The sequence below is a fragment of the Ascidiella aspersa genome, chromosome 9 (assembly GCF_963924565.1).
Source record: "Ascidiella aspersa chromosome 9, kaAscAspe10.2, whole genome shotgun sequence".
NCBI classification, from domain to species: Eukaryota; Metazoa; Chordata; class Ascidiacea; order Phlebobranchia; family Ascidiidae; genus Ascidiella; species Ascidiella aspersa.
This window is the reverse complement of record NC_139455.1, coordinates 15,305,081-15,325,491: the sequence shown is the minus strand read 5'-3', so window position 1 is coordinate 15,325,491 and position 20,411 is coordinate 15,305,081. Positions and strand designations below refer to the sequence as shown.

Below are 20,411 nucleotides of genomic sequence, written 5' to 3'. Positions count from 1 at the left end.
ACATATATCTATTCTTTTCCACATATTAAACACAAAAACTGCTCCATTTATTCGTATTTTCATCAGACTCTCCTAACATATTGCAATTTGTGAGACTAATCTTCCTATCCAACCAGTATGCCTAAGCCTACACAAGAAAGACGACAATTTGTGAAGAAAAAACAGTTCTTTATGCACAAGCTATTCACATATATAGGCCATTCCTTTTTAATCCAGTGTTGAACAGCGACCCGACTATCCCAATAACAAATAAAGCAGGGATACTTGGTGTAGCCGCCTTGATGTCCTATGCTCACTATAAGAAATTCTTCAGGGGCATCTTAACACTTTGGTAGATTGATAGTGCTCCTTTAAACGATTATGTGGCCAATTGGAACACAGGCAAACTTATTTCCGTTGTGAAGTAGCACACATTTCAAACTTGTTTGAAGCTGTCAATGAATAACCTTCATTCTTCTGGTTTGTATTCAAGCTGACCCATAGATAAACGAAGTCCTTCGATGTTATTACAATACAGAAAAAATCTTCTTAGGATAAAAACTGCATTAAAATTTCTCCTCTGACCCGGTACAACGTTATGTTTGTTGCCGAATCAAGAATGTTACGGAGGCGAGAAGACATGACTTCAGACACTTCTTTAGATAAACCTAAATCACGAACTAGGTCGTTTAGCTGATCTTGAGTAAATGCTTCGGTTTACTTTTCATTTATGAAGAAGTTGAAGAGTCGGTTTCACTGCAGTTGCTTGTATTGCCATCTTCGTCTTCCACTACATCCAACATTGCAGCTTTATCCGAAATCAAATCTGGCAGGGACATAAAAACGGGAACAAGAATTTCAGGGCAGTGTGCAACTGGCCGTAAAGCAGAGTCAATGTTGGGGTAGTGGCATGACTTCTTCCTGTTTCGGTTCCAACCTGACACGTCATTCATGCAAAAATATTAATCATCATTGTGATTCTTAGGCTCATGTATGTTACTGCTTTATGGGAGAGAGAGTATAATCTAAGGCCTGTTTTACCTCCCAAGCGAGACATTTGTACCAGACATCTCAACATTAAGGCAAAATTAAATAGCTGCTTCACATGGCTTCAGCTTTTACTAACTCGTTGCTCACTATAGCATACATTTTTCATGGTATATAGGAAAAAGCAATATCTCAAAAACTAGAGCCAACTCAGAAAAAGTAATGGCATTTTCGGACTCAGAGCCCCTCATATACCCCTAAATCGATCTAATATATCATGCCTTTTGAAAAAAAAAGTTGTTAGTGAAAAGGTATGTAAACGCCTAATTAACACAAATCCCGTTACAGCTTATAATATTCTAAAGGACGAACTAGGCACTTATAAGAGTAACTTTATAACGATGCGCAAACGATTTACCTCGCACACACGTAAACGATCCATACTTACACATACAAAGTTACGTGTAAAAAAACATGATGGTGATCCACTATTACATGTGGACAATATGAGGTTTGTTGTCCATGAAGAAACGTTAGACGATAATCTCACTGGCATAGACTGAATTTGCTCAATGTAATCCTTTAACAAAACCGACCACGTTACAATAAACTTTACAATAAAAATTCAACCATCCAGACTTGTTAAACAGTATTTTTTGTTAATATTCGATACGTTTTAATTAATGTTATTGACCTGGAAGCATGAGATGAATCACGCATTCAGCAAGGTACTCATATATCCCCTAAATATATACTATGTCATTAAATGCAAACTTCATCCTAGGGACAATAACTTTGATAAAGGTTCCATAAATGCGTGCAGACTGTCAAAATTGCAAATCACCGCTGAAAAATGACGCAGCAAATACTGTTCATTAGATTTGTCTAAATCAGAGATATACAACTAAGTTCGAACTTAACCTAATGCTATAAACCAGACCTGATAGGTTAATGCTGACGGATTGCGTCTACTTTATGTAGCTCTATTTAAGGCAGTGGTTCGCAACCTTTTATGGCTCGTGGCACCCCAAACAAAAAATAAAAAGATTGCGGTATGTGGCACCCCTACTAGAATTTTTGTTGAGTAACTCACTATATATGGCCCCGAAGTGGGCCATAAAGCCCATAAGACTATTTTAGGTGGGCCATAGAGCTACTTGAAAATATTGCAACAAAACCTTTTGTCGTAATAATTAGTTGTTGACATATGTAAATATATTGTGAAAACTGGAAACTTATTCAAACTATATTTGTTGTTAGAGAAATGGTATGGAATAAAAATCTTTATAAGATTGGAAAAAAAATGTTGATCAATATACACTATAGTCATCACTAGAGGTGGGAAAAACGATAGGCCACGATTGTTTTTTATAAAAAAAAATGGGCCAAGGAATAAAAAATTGGGAACCACTGGTCTAAGAAATGCAGGAATTACATTTTAATTTATTGAACTCTCATTACATACAATTAAAGAGTAGTGAAAGGAATCGCAAGAATAGCAAAAATAAAATTTCTAGCACCCTTAAGCGTTAGAAATAGCACCCCATGCAGTTTGCCGTGGCACACTGGCTCTGAACAACTGATTTAAGGTAAACAGTTAGAATGTGTTGACTGTTCAAAACTAAATTTTGATAAAATGTGTTGACTGTTCAAAACTAAATTTTGATAAAATGTGTTGAGCCCAGTAGCCTCCTACATTTTTTTTTGTAAATTTTGTGCTAATTTTGTGCATTTTGTAAACGATTCTAATTTGAAATAATTTTAAACAATTTTGGCTCAACGTACCGGTAGCCCTATAAATTCTTTTTTAATTTTGACAAAATTTATAGTTTTCTACTTAAAATAACGCGCATGTGTCAATTTTCGTTTTAAATGTAACTATATAGTTGGCTGCTCTTAGTAGTAATTTTCACAAAATACTGGCAAGCTTGAATTACATTTGGAAACAGTATTTCAAGAAAAACGAATCACCAAATAGATTGCTGGTTTACAATATTGTAGTTTAGTCAAGGATATGTTACAAAAAGTTTTAAATCATGACTTTCATCCAATGCGCAATACCGATTCGTTAAACGGCATGTAAACGCCTTGAGACAAATAACGTTATACCCTGTATTCGAAAGGACGAACGAGCATCGACACTTATACAGAGTAACTTTCTAATGACGCGCACACATACAAAAGTCACATACAAAGTTACGTGTAATAAACATGATTGTAATCCACTATTGAATGTGGATAATATAAGGGTTGTTGTCCATGAAGAAACGTTGGGCGATAATCTCACTGGCATAGACTGAATTTGCTCAATGTAATCCTTTAACAAAACCGACCATGTTACAATAAACTTTACATTACAAAATACAGCCGCACAGATTTGTTAAATAGTATTTTTTTATTAATAATCGAAACGTAAATTAATGTTATGCTGGTGACCTGAAAGCATGAGATAAGTCACGCATTCAGCAAGGTACTCATATATCCCCTAAATATGTATTGATAATAATTACACACATACACTATGACATTAAATATCAACTTCAACCCGAGGGACAAGAATTTTTATATAGGGCCATAAATCCGTAGACGTAGACTATCAAAGCACGAAAACCAACAGTTAGGCCCTTGTATGTTTTACAGACTGCGGACGACTGAAAAACATAAAAAGGCACCTAACTGTACTTTCTGTAGCACAGTTTAGGCCAGGGGTTAAAATTAGACTTTTATTCTCACAAAACATTCTTTATCAACAATGTATTTATTATTTTAATAATTGTGACTTCAAAATTACGAAAACCTTTGTTTTAATATGTGGAAGAATTTAGCTTAAAATAACTATACAATTGGAAATATAAATATTCAACAAAGGGTCCATTTTGCTTAAAAAATATTACCGCGTTCGCCTCTAGTTTTGAAGATCCTTCCCAGATTACAAAAGTTAGAATAATGTATGTCTGTTCGTTACCGTCATGGTAGGTAAAATGATAAGAAAATTTGCTGCTTTTGCTGTAATTTCGATCCTTGGTTCAACCATTTATTTTGCTTTCGGTTATAAAGTTACAGGTACGTACAATAATTGCATGTTATTCGGTGTAGCCAGTAACACTGCAATGTGTTTTTGTTGTTATCGTATTACAATAAAACAAAAGACGTATAAAGTTGTATTTTCCACCCATATATATATAAATTAAGAAAACTGTTATGTAGACGTGTTGCTTGATAATATGTCGCATATTTTAACCGATATATAATGTAATTTGAAATGATTAGGTAATAAATTACATGAGTTTTGCTTTATGCTGGTGATATTGGCATCTCATCTTGACTCATGTTGGTAGGATGTGTGATACTACCGGAGATGATCATTCCAGTTTTTTTAGCAGGTTATTTCAAACTTCTCGATAAGCGATCTGGTTTGGAGCGTTCTGATGGTTTATCTTCCCTCAACAATTCCACCCAACATCACCTTGCTTTCAACAGGTTTAGAAATACAACGACCGTAGTTCAAAATGACCCAAGCGCTCGCTCTACAAAACCAACCGAACCAACAACACAAACAACAAATGGAACGTTGCACCGAAAAAAGGTTGAGTTTTGCATTCTAATTTATTTTCACTTTCATCAAAACAACCCTAGCGTTTTTCAAGAAAAAAAGCTATTTTTGTATTTAATGTTGCCATTTAAGTTAAAACTCTAAATAGCAATGCGTGCTATTTTGTTCAATGTGCGTAGCGCAATGATTCAGTTATAGTCGCACATCTCAATAACACTGTATGGTGGTAGTTCGATGTCAATTCAACAGAAAACTTTAAAGACGGAAATCATCATTTAAGTACTGTACTGTAGAATAAATCTATATTAACACAGCTTTCTACTGCTTACAACAATTTTTAAAAATAGCAATCCTTTCTTTTTAACTTGACAACAACAAATAATGTCAAAATAGATGTTTTATCATCCTTTGAACTATTTTAGTCCGCGAGATTAAAAAGTTATTCATGCGAAAGCAAATTTTAAACGCATGCTTATATAAAACCCATAGTTTCTATTTTATTTTAAGTATCTCAATTCATAAATGAATTTACGCTGAATTGGCTAACACAGAACTGAATTTGCATTTCTTTTAGTTATTTTTGAAATAAAGAATAACAACTGACGCCGTTTTTAGTTTTTGGTCCTAAGTTTTGTTTCTTGAATTTAAAAGGACGGCCATAATAAGTGTAGCCTATAGCTAAATTGGTTGGTATTGATCTGTACACTTTTAATGCAAAAATAAACCACGCCTTAAAAAAAAAAAAACTTTTGACAACATGTTGAATAGCAGACTAAAGTTTGATATGCGTATTGTAGTTCAACGATTTTAGTCTAAATTCATGTAAATGAATAAATAATTTCAAAAATGACCGTTTTCTATAATTACATTTAGCATTGGTTTGTGTTTTTGGAGTAAGTGAGATATTTGCCAATTTTTGTAATTTTATACAGAATGTGTTCAGAAACTTATCTTTAGTAATATATAAAGTGTTTGCTAACTTGGCGCATTGAGTTCTCCGACGTTTCGACGACCTCTGCAAGTCGTATCTGTATGAGGCTGAGAGCATAACGAACGCTACACCAAAATCAATATGGTTGCCTTAAAATGTCTAGCGTTGCCTGAAAGTGTAGCCATTTTGAAAATGCAATAATAATATCGACTTCAAGTCGCAAATTTTTGTATTTTGTATTATAAGAATTTCACCATGGAGCAAAACGCTACAAATAGTATGAATCGGCGCTAAACAACTGTCGTTTTTTTACGTTGTAAGTGTTACAGTCTTCTTCAGGTTATTCTATTGTGGGACGAAGTTTCGTGGATCACAACTACTCAACTCAGCGGCGACATTTGCGGTTCATGTACAGTTTCACGCAATAGAAGCTTAGTAAGATATTTTTACTGATTTGGCAAGACATTTTTTATTGGTTTTTACTGGTTAAGTACAACAAAACGAAAACAAATATTAGCACATTACTTGAAATAACGTCATTTATCAAGACGATTTTCCCAAATCACAAGACGTGTTAGGGCCACTTAGTATTGACCCAACAGTCGTATGGCTACACAAACGACTCATTATAGCGCTATGGCTTAAAATTGCGTTTTTAAAAGACCCTAAGGCGTCAAAAATAGCAATTTAAAAACAGCCGAGCAGATTTCATGCTATTATTTAAACAATAGAAAATACCATTCAGACAATTTGAAACTTTTTTTAAAGAATACTACCGTACGCATGGCTTTGGGCCAAAAATATCCCTCAAAACGGGCTTACAATACAAAGCGAAATACGATTGTTGGTTAAGTAAATGGAACTTTTCTTAAAGACATACAATCCATTATTGTAAACAACTATTTTGAAATATCCCATATCACAAGTATAAGTCATACTATCTTCAAAATAGATTCAATCCAAGTAGAGTTGATTTTTAATAATGCAAGTCCTTGTGCAAGTCTAGTCACTTGCAGCGAATAAATAAAATCTTGAAGATAATTAGTAAATTATTTCCTTTCTTTGCAAGGCAAACATAAACCAAATAAATATAAGCCAGAAAACGTTTTTTCATGTAAAAAGTTAGGAGAAATGAGATCTTAGAAAGAAATATTCAGTAAAGTTATTTGTCTTAGGGACTTAAATCAACATGCTCTTTCATGTCAAATTTTATACTACCCTGTATACTATAGCCTAGTATTGGAGTTGTATTAAGTTCAACTAAAAAGCCACGAACGTGGGTAACTTGTTCTACTATTTCGTATTAATATGGTGCATGGAAGAGATCATGGCCCATAACAGTCCCTCATGATTAAGCTACAAAAAATAATAAAAAATGTCGTTCCGTTTTACAAAATTTTGCGAACAATTTTGTACAGAATATTGAAGTCGGTACAAGATTTGCAATTTCGAAACAAACGCTGTTTGCTCGAAACGAAATCCGGAAAAATATTAAAAACACCATGCAATAATCTATATCAGGCATCTCCTCCTACAGTTCACACAGTAAGTGTTAGAACTATTAATGATTTAAAAGTCTATTTACAGGTATACGATCGAGATACGGCGGTAGTGGTTATCAACGTTTTGTCCAGGACTACTTCCATTCAGCCTTTTGTGAAAAGGTTTCAAATGTATTAGCTTTTTAATAAAATCTTACTACATTTTTGTTGAACCTGTTGCACATCCACTTTTCCTTTTTTAAATGGAAAAAGGAAAAGGTTTTGTTTGTGACATCACCTTTTAACCAATTAAAATAACATTTTTTAAATAACATTACGCCTTTTGACAATTAAAATTTTTTTTTTTCAGTCGTGCAGATCAGCTTTACGTTTTTTTCAGACGTGCAGATCAGCTTTACGTTTTTTTCAGACGTGCAGATCAGCTTTACGTGTTTCTTGCCAGCGAAAGTCCAGGTAAAACTCTAAATCGCCTCACCAAGAAGTCCGATCTTCACATCTACCCTCCGCACTTTTTTAACGCCACGATGACATACAGGTTAGTTTTTTCTTGCGGCAGTGGTTTTCAAACTGGATTGTGCGCACCCTGGTTAAATTTTGGTCGAGCATGAGTGTTTTTTAGGGACACAGCCAAAATTTATTTTTTTACATATAGTTCTGGTGCGGCCTGACGTTTGTTTGAAAATAACAGTTGACCATTCTTTAAACAGTTTGAAAACTGGCCTACAAAGTTGGTCTATTGAAAATTATTATTCTTTGAGAAAGGTTGACTAAAATATTGACTTACGGTAAACATCACTTGGGTCTTGCAACTTGTTTTACCTCAGGTTTGTAGTTACTTCAGAAAATAGTTTAGTTTACCAAACATGTGTATTGGATAAACTTTTAAAACAGTAGGCCTAACATTTAAATTTGCTTGGGATTGGCATTGAGTACTTTTCGCCTGTTCGTTAAATTGGAAAGGGTGAAGGAGAAACAGGTAGAACTAGACGGGGGTGCGGTTGTTGTATATTTTGTCAGGGGGTATATTTTCAGGGCTTAGTGTTTATTTTCAATTTTTACTTTATTTTAATTTTTTTTTTTTTTTTTTTTAATATTTTGTATTGTGTACTTTATATTATATATTTTGTTTTTCATTTTCCTTAACTTGTTTCTGCAAGCAAAAACAGATATGGGCCGAAAACTTCCCCACTTAAAATATGCCTTTGATGCGAAAGGGGTTCAAATATGGCGTAGAATTTGGGGAATGATCGAAACATATATTTGATAAATAGAATTTACTTAGATAATGCATATGGCTATTTTATTAAATTTTGACCAGCTTACGTGTTTGAAAATCAAATATTATCATTCTCTTAAAGACTAAAAATGGTTTAACGCCTATGGTTTACTATACTTTTGCAAACTTTCACTAGGTAATTTTTTTACCATAGCTTGGTCCGAGCAATCACTGTTAAAACAGACTTTAAATCTGTCGTTTCAAACAATATGAAAAACACTATTACGTGCCTAATACCCAAACTATTAAATCGAAAGTTTTGCTAGATATGTTTAGGCCTGATGTTGGTATGCTGGTTGGAGCAAGATGCACAACAGGTGCTAATAGAGAGGCGTACACTGCCTCAAGATTTCGCATTTAAATTTGCGGCGGTAAATACACCCTATTTGACACTTAGGCGAAGCTTATCGCGAAGTAATTGGTCGCCCGAAAAAATGCTGACGCCGCATTTAAAGCAAGCATTATAAATGTGTCGCCGATATTCTGCCTTGAACATCCCTACTCGAAATGCTTCCCTCCGTTAATTGTACGGTGGGTGAAACTTTATTCACGGCCTTACCTCTTTGTGTATTACCGCGACAATACGATGAAATACGATTTGGAGAATATTGGAAACATCGTATTTGGAGAATATTTGCTATTTGCACCTGTTCTGTATGTTACTCCAATCCAACATATCTACACACAATTATAAGTTGTGTATAATAATATAATAACTTATGGCTTTGAAGCGAAGGGGGTTCAAATATGGCGTAGATTTTGGCAAATGATCGAAACATACATTTGATCAATAAAAATTTACGTAGATAATGCTTACGGCCATGTTATTACATTTTGGTCAGCTAGCATGTTTAAAAAGTCAATATTTTCATTCTCTCTAAATGATTTAACGTCTATGGTTTGCTATACTTTTTCCAACTTTTACTGTGTAAATTTTTACCATGCCTTGGTCTGAGCAATCACTGTTGAAACAGAGTTTAAATCTGTAGTTTTGAGCAATATGCAAACACGTTTATGTGCCTAATAAGCCACGTTTTATATTGAAAGTTTTGCCAATTTAAATCCAATAAACGCAAGATTTATTTATTTATGACGCCATGTTATGACGTAGCTTTGTAACGTCGTCGTTAAGAATGCGTTAAACTTAAGCTTTTTGTTGTTGCGGCCCTTGTATAATTATATTTGCTTAGACCTGGTGTTGATATGTTTGAATGGTGCAACAATTACAACATGTGCTAACAGAGATGTGTACACTGCCTGTCGGATTCGCATTTAAATTTGCGGTGGTAAAATATTTTGTGTTGTAAGAGCAATAGGTTTTTTTACTTAGAGAGGCCTCTTTATGAAAGGCAAGTCGCATGTGCATAGTTTTACTAGGCAAGCCACTTCCAACACAAATGTTGCACGCGCGGGACAATAGGGCGCAGCAGGGATGCCAGCAGCCGCCTCGTCGCGACGCGAGCTGGACAAAGCAAGCGAATATGAACGAATTCTGTATGAAAGTTTTTCTGCTGCTAGATGGCTGTCGTTAGCTACAAAGTGCTAAAACGCAATATTTCAGGTTTTTACCCCCCAAGCAAAGGCCCCTGGGAGTGCAGCCTCATAAACTTTTACAAAGCACCTACATACCACTCTACGCCATGTCTGAAAATTTGAAGGTTTTACGATGTCTACTTTTTCTATAAAGCTTCGGACAAAACTCGGTCTGAAACATACCATAGGAAACCATAGGAAACCATAGGAAACCAAAAAAGAACTAGACGGGGGTGCGGTTGTTGTTTATTTTGTCAGGGGGTATACTTTCAAGGTTTAGAGTTATTTTTTTTTAATTTTTAATTTTTTTTTTTTTCAATTTTTTTTTTAATATTTTTCATTGACTTAATTATTTATTTTTATTTTTCAATATTTTTATTTTTTAATGTTTTTATTTTTATTATTTATTTTTTTTATTTAGTTTTTTTTGATTTTTGTTTTAATTTTTCATTTTTTATGTTTTATTTTTATTTTAATTTTTTTTTTATTTAATACTTTTTATTTTTTAATATTTTGTATTGTGTATTTTATATTATATATTTTGTTTTTCATTTTCCTTAACTTGTTTCTGCAAGCAAAAACAGATATGGGCCGAAAAATTCCCCACTTAAGCCTTTGATGCGAAAGGGATTCAAATATGGCGTAGATTTTGGGAAATGATCGAAACATATATTTGATAAATAGAATTTACGTAGATAGTGTGTATGGCCATTTTATTACATTTTGGCCAGCTTATGTGTTTGAAAAACAAATATTATCATTCTCCCAAAGACTTAAAATGGTTTAACGCCTATGGTTTGCTATACTTTTGCAAACTTTTACTCGGTAAATTTTTACCATGGCTTGGTCCGAGCAATCACTGTTAAAACAGACTTTAAATCTGTAGTTTTAAACAATATGAAACACACTATTATGTTCTCAATACGCAAACTATTAAATCGAAAGTTTTGCTAGTTGTTTAGGCCTGATGTTGGTAGGTTTGTTGGAGCAACATGCACAACAGGTGCTAACAGAGAGGCGTACACTGCCTTAAGATTTCGCATTTAAATTTGCAGCGGACACTTGATTATTAGGCGAAGCTTATCGCAAAGTAATTGGTCGCCCGAAAAAATGCTGACGCTGCATTTAAAGCAAGCATTATAAATGTGTCGCCGATATTCTGCTTTGAACATCTCTACTCGCAATGCTTCCCTCCGTTAATTGTACGCTGGGTGAAACTTTATTCACGGCCTTACCTCTTTGTGTATTACCGCGACAATACGATGAAATACGATTTGGAGAATATTGGAAACATCGTATTTGGAGAATATTTGCTATTTGCACCTGTTCTGTATGTTACTCCAATCCAACATATCTACACACAATTATAAGTTGTGTATAATAATATAATAAATTATGGCTTTGAAGCGAAGGGGGTTCAAATATGGCGTAGATTTTGGCAAATGATCGAAACATACATTTGATCAATAAAAATTTACGTAGATAATGCTTACGGCCATGTTATTACATTTTGGTCAGCTAGCATGTTTAAAAAGTCAATATTTTCATTCTCTCTAAATGATTTAACGTCTATGGTTTGCTATACTTTTTCCAACTTTTACTGTGTAAATTTTTACCATGCCTTGGTCTGAGCAATCACTGTTGAAACAGAGTTTAAATCTGTAGTTTTGAGCAATATGCAAACACGTTTATGTGCCTAATAAGCCACGTTTTATATTGAAAGTTTTGCCAATTTAAATCCAATAAACGCAAGATTTATTTATTTATGACGCCATGTTATGACGTAGCTTTGTAACGTCGTCGTTAAGAATGCGTTAAACTTAAGCTTTTTGTTGTTGCGGCCCTTGTATAATTATATTTGCTTAGACCTGGTGTTGATATGTTTGAATGGTGCAACAATTACAACATGTGCTAACAGAGATGTGTACACTGCCTGTCGGATTCGCATTTAAATTTGCGGTGGTAAAATATTTTGTGTTGTAAGAGCAATAGGTTTTTTTACTTAGAGAGGCCTCTTTATGAAAGGCAAGTCGCATGTGCATAGTTTTACTAGGCAAGCCACTTCCAACACAAATGTTGCACGCGCGGGACAATAGGGCGCAGCAGGGATGCCAGCAGCCGCCTCGTCGCGACGCGAGCTGGACAAAGCAAGCGAATATGAACGAATTCTGTATGAAAGTTTTTCTGCTGCTAGATGGCTGTCGTTAGCTACAAATTGCTAAAACGCAATATTTCAGGTTTTTACCCCCCAAGCAAAGGCCCCTGGGAGTGCAGCCTCATAAACTTTTACAAAGCACCTACATACCACTCTACGCCATGTCTGAAAATTTGAAGGTTCTACGATGTCTACTTTTTCTATAAAGCTTCGGACAAAAGTCGGTCTGAAACAAACCATAGGAAACCATAGGAAACCATAGGAAACCATAGGAAACCATAGGAAACCAAAAAAGAACTAGACGGGGGTGCGGTTGTTGTATATTTTGTCAGGGGGTATATTGTCAGGGCTTAGTGTTTATTTTTATTTAGTTTTAATTTTTTTTTGAAATTGATTTTATTTGTTTATTTATTCTTTTTCAAATTTATTTTTCATATTCATTTTTTAATTTTTATTTTTTATTTTTTTTGTGTTTTTTATTTTTATTTTTTTATTTATTTTTTTATTTAATATTTTTTTTATTTTACACTTTTTATTTTTTAATATTTTGTATTTTGTATTGTGTATTTTATATTATATATTTCATATTTTGTTTTTCATTTTCCTTAACTTGTTTCTGCAAGCAAAAACAGATATGGGCCGAAAACTTCCCCACTTTGATGCGAAAGGGGTTCAAATATGGCGTAGTATTTGGGGAATGATCGAAACATATATTTGATAAATAGAATTTGCTTAGATAATGTACATGGCCATTTTATTACATTTTGGCCAGAGCTTACGTGTTTGAAAACCAAATATTATCATTCTCCTCAAGACTTAAAATGGTTTAACGCCTATGGTTTGCAATACTTTTGCAAACTTTTACTCGGTAAATTTTTACCATGGCTTGGTCCGAGCAATCACTGTTAAAACAGACTTTAAATCTGTAGTTTTAAACAATATGAAACACACTATTATGTGCCTAATACGCAAACTATTAAATCGAAAGTTTTGCTAGTTGTTTAGGCCTGATATTGGTATGTTGGTTGGAGCAACATGCACAACAGGTGCTAACAGAGAGGCGTATACTGCCTTAAGATTTCGCATTTAAATTTGCGGCGGTAAATACACCCTATTGACACTTGATTATTAGGCGAAGCTTATCGCAAAGTAATTGGTCGCCCCAAAAAATGCTGACGCCGCATTTAAAGCAAGCATTATAAATGAGTCGCCGATATTCTGCTTTGAACATCTCTACTCGCAATGCTTCCCTCCGTTAATTGTACGGTGGGTGAAACTTTATTCACGGCCTTACCTCTTTGTGTATTACCGCAACAATACGATGAAATACGATTTGGAGAATATTTGCTATTTGCACCTGTATAGTATGTTACTCCAATCCAACATATCAACACACAATTTTAAGTTGTGTAGGCCTGGTATTGATATGTTGGATTAGAGTTGCCACCAGATTTCGCATTTAAATTTGCGGCGCCTTTGATGCGAAAGGGGTTCAAATATGGCGTAGAATTTGGGGAATGATCGAAACATATATTTGATAAATAGAATTTACTTAGATAATGCATATGGCTATTTTATTAAATTTTGACCAGCTTACGTGTTTGAAAATCAAATATTATCATTCTCTTAAAGACTAAAAATGGTTTAACGCCTATGGTTTGCTATACTTTTGCAAACTTTCACTAGGTAATTTTTTACCATAGCTTGGTCCGAGCAATCACTGTTAAAACAGGCTTTAAATCTGTCGTTTCAAACAATATGAAAAACACTATTACGTGCCTAATACGCAAACTATTAAATCGAAAGTTTTGCTAGATAAGTTTAGGCCTGATGTTGGTATGCTGGTTGGAGCAAGATGCACAACAGGTGCTAACAGAGAGGCGTAGACTGCCTTAAGATTTCGCATTTAAACTTGCGGCGGTAAATACACCCTATTGACACTTAATTATTAGGCGAAGCTTATCGCGAAGTAATTGGTCGCCCCAAAAAATGCTGACGCCGCATTTAAAGCAAGCATTATAAATGTGTCGCCGATATTCTGCCTTGAACATCCCTACTCGAAATGCTTCCCTCCGTTAATTGTACGGTGGGTGAAACTTTATTCACGGCCTTACCTCTTTGTGTATTACCGCGACAATACGATGAAATACGATTTGGAGAATATTGGAAACATCGTATTTGGAGAATATTTACTATTTGCACCTGTTCTGTATGTTACTCCAATCCAACATATCTACACACAATTATAAGTTGTGTATAATAATATAATAACTTATGGCTTTGAAGCGAAGGGGGTTCAAATATGGCGTAGATTTTGGCAAATGATCGAAACATACATTTGATCAATAAAAATTTACGTAGATAATGCTTACGGCCATGTTATCACATTTTGGTCAGCTAGCATGTTTAAAAAGTCAATATTTTCATTCTCTCTAAATGATTTAACGTCTATGGTTTGCTATACTTTTTCCAACTTTTACTGTGTAAATTTTTACCATGCCTTGGTCTGAGCAATCACTGTTGAAACAGAGTTTAAATCTGTAGTTTTGAGCAATATGCAAACACGTTTATGTGCCTAATAAGCCACGTTTTATATTGAAAGTTTTGCCAATTTAAATCCAATAAACGCAAGATTTATTTATTTATGACGCCATGTTATGACGTAGCTTTGTAACGTCGTCGTTAAGAATGCGTTAAACTTAAGCTTTTTGTTGTTGCGGCCCTTGTATAATTATATTTGCTTAGACCTGGTGTTGATATGTTTGAATGGTGCAACAATTACAACATGTGCTAACAGAGATGTGTACACTGCCTGTAGGATTCGCATTTAAATTTGCGGTGGTAAAATATTTTGTGTTGTAAGAGCAATAGGTTTTTTTACTTAGAGAGGCCTCTTTATGAAAGGCAAGTCGCATGTGCATAGTTTTACTAGGCAAGCCACTTCCAACACAAATGTTGCACGCGCGGGACAATAGGGCGCAGCAGGGATGCCAGCAGCCGCCTCGTCGCGACGCGAGCTGGACAAAGCAAGCGAATATGAACGAATTCTGTATGAAAGTTTTTCTGCTGCTAGATGGCTGTCGTTAGCTACAAAGTGCTAAAACGCAATATTTCAGGTTTTTACCCCCCAAGCAAAGGCCCCTGGGAGTGCAGCCTCATAAACTTTTACAAAGCACCTACATACCACTCTACGCCATGTCTGAAAATTTGAAGGTTCTACGATGTCTACTTTTTCTATAAAGCTTCGGACAAAAGTCGGTCTGAAACAAACCATAGGAAACCAAAAAAGAATAGCGGCAAAAACAAGATATGTCCCGAAAATAAATTTTCGGCCCATATAATAACGGCAAAAACAAGATATGTCCCGAAAATAAATTTTCGGCCCATATAATAACGGCAAAAACAAGATATGTCCCGAAAATAAATTTTCGGCCCATATAACTAGACGGGGGTGCGGTTGTTGTATATTTTGTCAGGGGGTATATTTTCAGGGCTTAGTGTTTATTTTTCAATTTTTACTTTATTTTAATTTTTATTTTTTTAATTTTTTTTTCAATATTTGTATTGTGTACTTTATATTATATATTTTGTGTTTCATTTTTCTTAACTTGTTTCTGCAAGCAAAAACAGATATGGGCCGAAAACTTCCCCACTTAACTTATGCCTGTGATGCGAAAGGGATTCAAATATGGCGTAGATTTTGGAGAATGATCGAAACATATATTTGATAAATAGAATTTACGTAGATAATGTGTATGGCCATTTTATTACATTTTGGCCAGCTTACGAGTTTGAAAACAAATATTATCATTCTCCTAAAGACTTAAAATGGTTTAACGCCTATAGTTTGCAATACTTTTGCAAACTTTTACTCGGTTAATTTTTACCATGGCTTGGTCCGAGCAATCACTGTTAAAACAGACTTTAAATCTGTAGTTTCAAACAATATGAAACACACTATTATGTGCTCAATACGCAAACTATTAAATCGAAAGTTTTGCTAGTTGTTTAGGCCTGATATTGGTATGTTGGTTGGAGCAACATGCACAACAGGTGCTAACAGAGAGGCGTACACTGCCTTAAAATTTCGCATTTAAATTTGCAGCGGTAAATACACCCTATTGACACTTCATTATTAGGCGAAGCTTATCGCAAAGTAATTGGTCGCCCCAAAAAATGCTGACGCCGCATTTAAAGCAAGCATTGTAAATGTATCGCCGATATTCTGCCTTGAACATCCCTACTCGAAATGCTTCCCTGCTTTAATTGTACGGTGGGTGAAACTTTATTCACGGCCTTACCTCTTTTTGTATTACCGCGACAATACGATGAAATACAATTTGAAGAATATTTGAAAAAATCGTATTTGGAGAATATTTGCTATTTGCACCTGTATAGTATGTTACTCCAATCCAACATATCAACACACAATTTTTAGTTGTGTAGGCCTGGTGTTGATATGTTGGATTAGAGTTGCCACCAAATTTCGCATTTAAATTTGCGGCGGTAAAATAAGTTGTTTCTTCACAGCATTAAGTAATTTTACTAAAGAGAAGCCTCGTTTTAAAATGCAAGTCGCACGAGCCCAGTTTAGGACGTGCCACTTCGCACAATGAAAGTCTCACGCGCGGAACAATAAAGCGCAGCAGGCGGTGAGTCGCTTCGTCACTTCACAAGCTGGACAAAGCAAGCGAATATGAACGAATTCTGTATGAAAGTTTTTCTGCTGCTAGATGGCAGTCATTAGCTACAAAGTTCTAAAACGCAATATTTCAGGTTTTTACCCCCCAAGCAAAAGCCCCTGGGGATGCAGCCTCATAAACTTTTACAAAGCACCTACATACCACTCTACGCCATGTCTGAAAATTTGAAGGTTCTACGATGTCTACTTTTTCTATAAAGCTTCGGACAAAAATCGGTAAACATACCATAGGAAACCATAGGAAACCATAGGAAACCATAGGAAACCATAGGAAACCATAGGAAACCATAGGAAACCATAGGAAACCATAGGAAACCATAGGAAACCATAGGAAACCATAGGAAACCATAGGAAACCAAAAAAGAATAACGGCAAAAACAAGATATGTCCCGAAAATAAATTTTCGGCCCATATAATAACGGCAAAAACAAGATATGTCCCGAAAATAAATTTTCGGCCCATATAAAGATGTGAGGCATTCGTAAAGTATTGTTATGCTCTAGGAACAGGGCGGTTTTATTTTAACGGTAATTGTCAAAGACGACGAAACAATTTAGTCCGCGAGACAAATTTAGTGATTTTTTTATAGACAACACGTACACCCGGCTTTTTCCAGGTTTATTACGACAGTTAACAGTTTCAACACATGGATTTATTTCGTAATCCTGCAGATATAGCATTATGGCATTGTAACGAGATGGTGCATAACAAGGGGTTGTAAAATCGCGGTTCGCGAGCCACATGCGGCTCTGTCACCAGTTTTATGCGGCTCTTACGTTCAGGCTGTTTGTCTCTTTTAACTACTTTAATGCAAAACATTTTCGCACTTTTTTCGAGATATCTTATCAGCACAAACATGCATTAGCTTCAGTGATTATTCGCAATGATTTGATTCAGATCAAATTTTAGTAACTTATTCGAATGAAGACTGTTAGCAGACCATTAAATAGAAAAATTTGAATTTCGCTTTTTAAAAGTGTCTTATAACTATAGGTGTCTGTTTTGCCGTGGGCTCACGCCGTATCGTTCAAAACATGCTTCAAAAGTACATTTTTTCTATTTAATATAATTGATGCATTTATTTTAATCTTTATTGCCTTGATGACATGGCTATTGTATCGTAAGAAATATCTTTTAACCTAATATGCAATCCAGTTTTTACAAAATATTCATCCTGTATGGCTTTATACGCCTTTTTATATGTGGTTTTGTGGAGCCATGCAACTGCGGGAATATTAACCTTCACAGTCTAAACGTTCTTTTGACATTTTTAAATAGCTTTTGCACAAGTCGTTTGAATACATTATGCACGGATTTATAATGTAGTTGAACTAAATGAAATACCCGGCGAGTATTTACCTATTTAATTCTAACTGGTAAAAAACTAATTTAGTTTGAACGGCGATGTAAATTAGTTGCACCTAAATAAACCACGATAACGTACGAAGTCTACCAGAATTTTGTCTGGTTAAACAAAATGAAACAATTCATCAGGCTGTGGGCTCGTCATCAATATTGCACATTACGTTGTAACTTGTTAAACTGCTATAGACTTCTGTTAGAAAGATAAATGTGGTAATCGGCATATACCCAAAAAAAAATGATACTGATAGAGTAATATCAGAGGCATAAATAATGCGAAATTATTTTTTCAAATGGCATAACATTTTACTTGTGCCTAAACGTTTCCACTACACTAAATATAATTTTAAAATCACGCGGTGTATTTTTATGCTTCAGGCGGTGATCGAAGAAACGGTGGACACTGCACGAAGCAAAGTTGCTGGTCGTTTTATATATATATATAAGTTTGTCTGAAATCTAATAAATGCAATACTTTTATTTGGAAACACACATCAATTCGCACTTTCGCCATGTAGTTGTTGATAACGTAGGCTACAGCAGTGAAAAAACGGTTGATTTATATTCTATCCACAAGTCTTTTTATTTGACGAAAATAGAAATCCGCTCCACTTACATATCACACTAAATTAACTGAAATATAGTTACACAAGTGGCAAGCCTTGCTTGCACAAAAAGTCTCAATTGATCAACTGATTTTCGTTTAGACTGATTTCGTTTTTCTAAAGCCTCCCGGTGCATACAAATTAAATTGGGTGGAAGTCATTGTTAAACATGATCAATTTTACCAACTTTTGTGGTTAACGTTTTTGAAATAGGTAAATGTTGGGTTAGTTTTCCGTTGTCGCAACCTGGTAATTGAGAGTATTTCCAACTGCTGTTTGAATAAACTACAAAACTGTTGCAGGCGAGATGCTACCTTTCATTTTCTCACAATACACCGAAACGTCGCCCATTTAGTAAATATTGGATGGCATGGAATGGAAAGTAATCTTACACGGTAAGTATCAAGTGTTTCTATAACCGATAAAGTAAAATATGTTAGTTTTAGGACGACTTTTTAAATTACTCTTTAGTCCTAAGATGAAATCCATACAGGTGTGTTTGTTATAGTTAATAGTTAATTGTATACTTATTCATAGTACGAAATCTTATTTCGAAATGACTTGAACGGGGTACAAGAAAGTCCGCTTTTTATTGTTTTTTGTTAGCAATAGTTGCAAGTTGTTCGTACGAAAAAGATTCGCAATGCACCAAAAACGGCCCGCGTCATATTTCCTTAGTGAAGATAAAGTACATTTAAAATGTTGATTGGACTCTCGTTTGTATATTATCGACAAAAATGAAAATGACTGTCAACGTCTTCAATTTTGTAGTACCTGGTCCCTGATAATCAATTTTTATCAGGGATTACATTTGGTGATTTTTATCTACAATAATTGTTTAATCAATAGGCTATTATCGAAAAAGAACAAAACAGCTCTCTTTGTGGTGAGCAACTGTGGTTCCGGCTCGAACACCAGAAATCGTCTTCGAATTGCCCAAGAGATGGTAGACCTGGAATTCAAGGTGGATAGATTCGGCAAATGCTTTCCGCACAGAAGCTTCATCGGAGCCAAACTGCGCCTGTCAAAAGAGTTGTTTCAAGTGATTGCAAAGTACAAGTTCTATCTTTCGTTCGAGAACTCTCTCCACTGTAGGGATTATATAACAGAAAAATTCTTCTACAACGGGCTGGGAGGTGGCGCCCTCCCAGTAGTATACGGTGCCGTAAAGGAGAACTACTTGGCAGTGGCCCCGCCACACTCATTCATTCACGTGGAGGACTTTAACTCTACGAAGGACTTAGTGGATTACCTGAAATACCTGGATAGAAACGATACAGCCTACCTGGAATACTTTGCTTGGCGCAAGGGTGACCCAAGAGACGTTCGTATCACTGAAAAGCCAAAATCGTTTTGCGCGATTTGTCGAGCCCTACACGGGATACCATTGAACGACACTCGTCCGTTTAGCGATGTTTTCGGAAAACACGAAAATGGAAGGCAAGCGAATTCGTTTGCTGCCTTCCATCAAACAATCCCCTCGATTTACGAATGGTGGCACGGTAGCGAGACTAAAGAGTGTTTGGCAGTTTAGCGCAGTTAATATCGCACGTTTTTGTCGCTTCAGCAAGTTCTCGATAGGACTAACAACGTCGCAAATATGCTTTTACTATTAAAAATGTAAGTGAAAGTGTTTGAGGTGTATTAATCACAAAATGTTCTTTATTAGCGTTTAGGCCTCTAACTGACTTTTTTGTATTGCACATATATGGAAATTCACTCTGATCACGATACGCAATGCGATTTGTTAAAAAGTACGACATTCCATCCGCAGTATTTTTATTACTTACTTTGTTCGAAATTAGTTGTTTCGTTAAACAATTTTA

The 20,411-nt window shown here is 35.1% G+C and overlaps 1 protein-coding gene and 1 pseudogene across 1 annotated transcript; one reads left to right on the top strand and one right to left on the bottom strand.

The window, feature by feature from the left end:
• Positions 1-448: 448 nt before the first annotated feature.
• On the bottom strand, positions 449-932 carry LOC146133192 (uncharacterized; annotated as a pseudogene).
• Positions 933-1,472: 540 nt separating this feature from the next.
• LOC146133191 (4-galactosyl-N-acetylglucosaminide 3-alpha-L-fucosyltransferase FUT6-like) lies at positions 1,473-20,119 on the top strand. Its single transcript, XM_083397670.1, has 3 exons — positions 1,473-1,477; positions 7,362-7,487; positions 19,435-20,119. The coding sequence occupies exons 1-3, from the start codon at positions 1,473-1,475 to the stop codon at positions 20,117-20,119; spliced, it is 816 nt and encodes a 271-aa protein (XP_083253796.1).
• Positions 20,120-20,411: the final 292 nt, after the last annotated feature.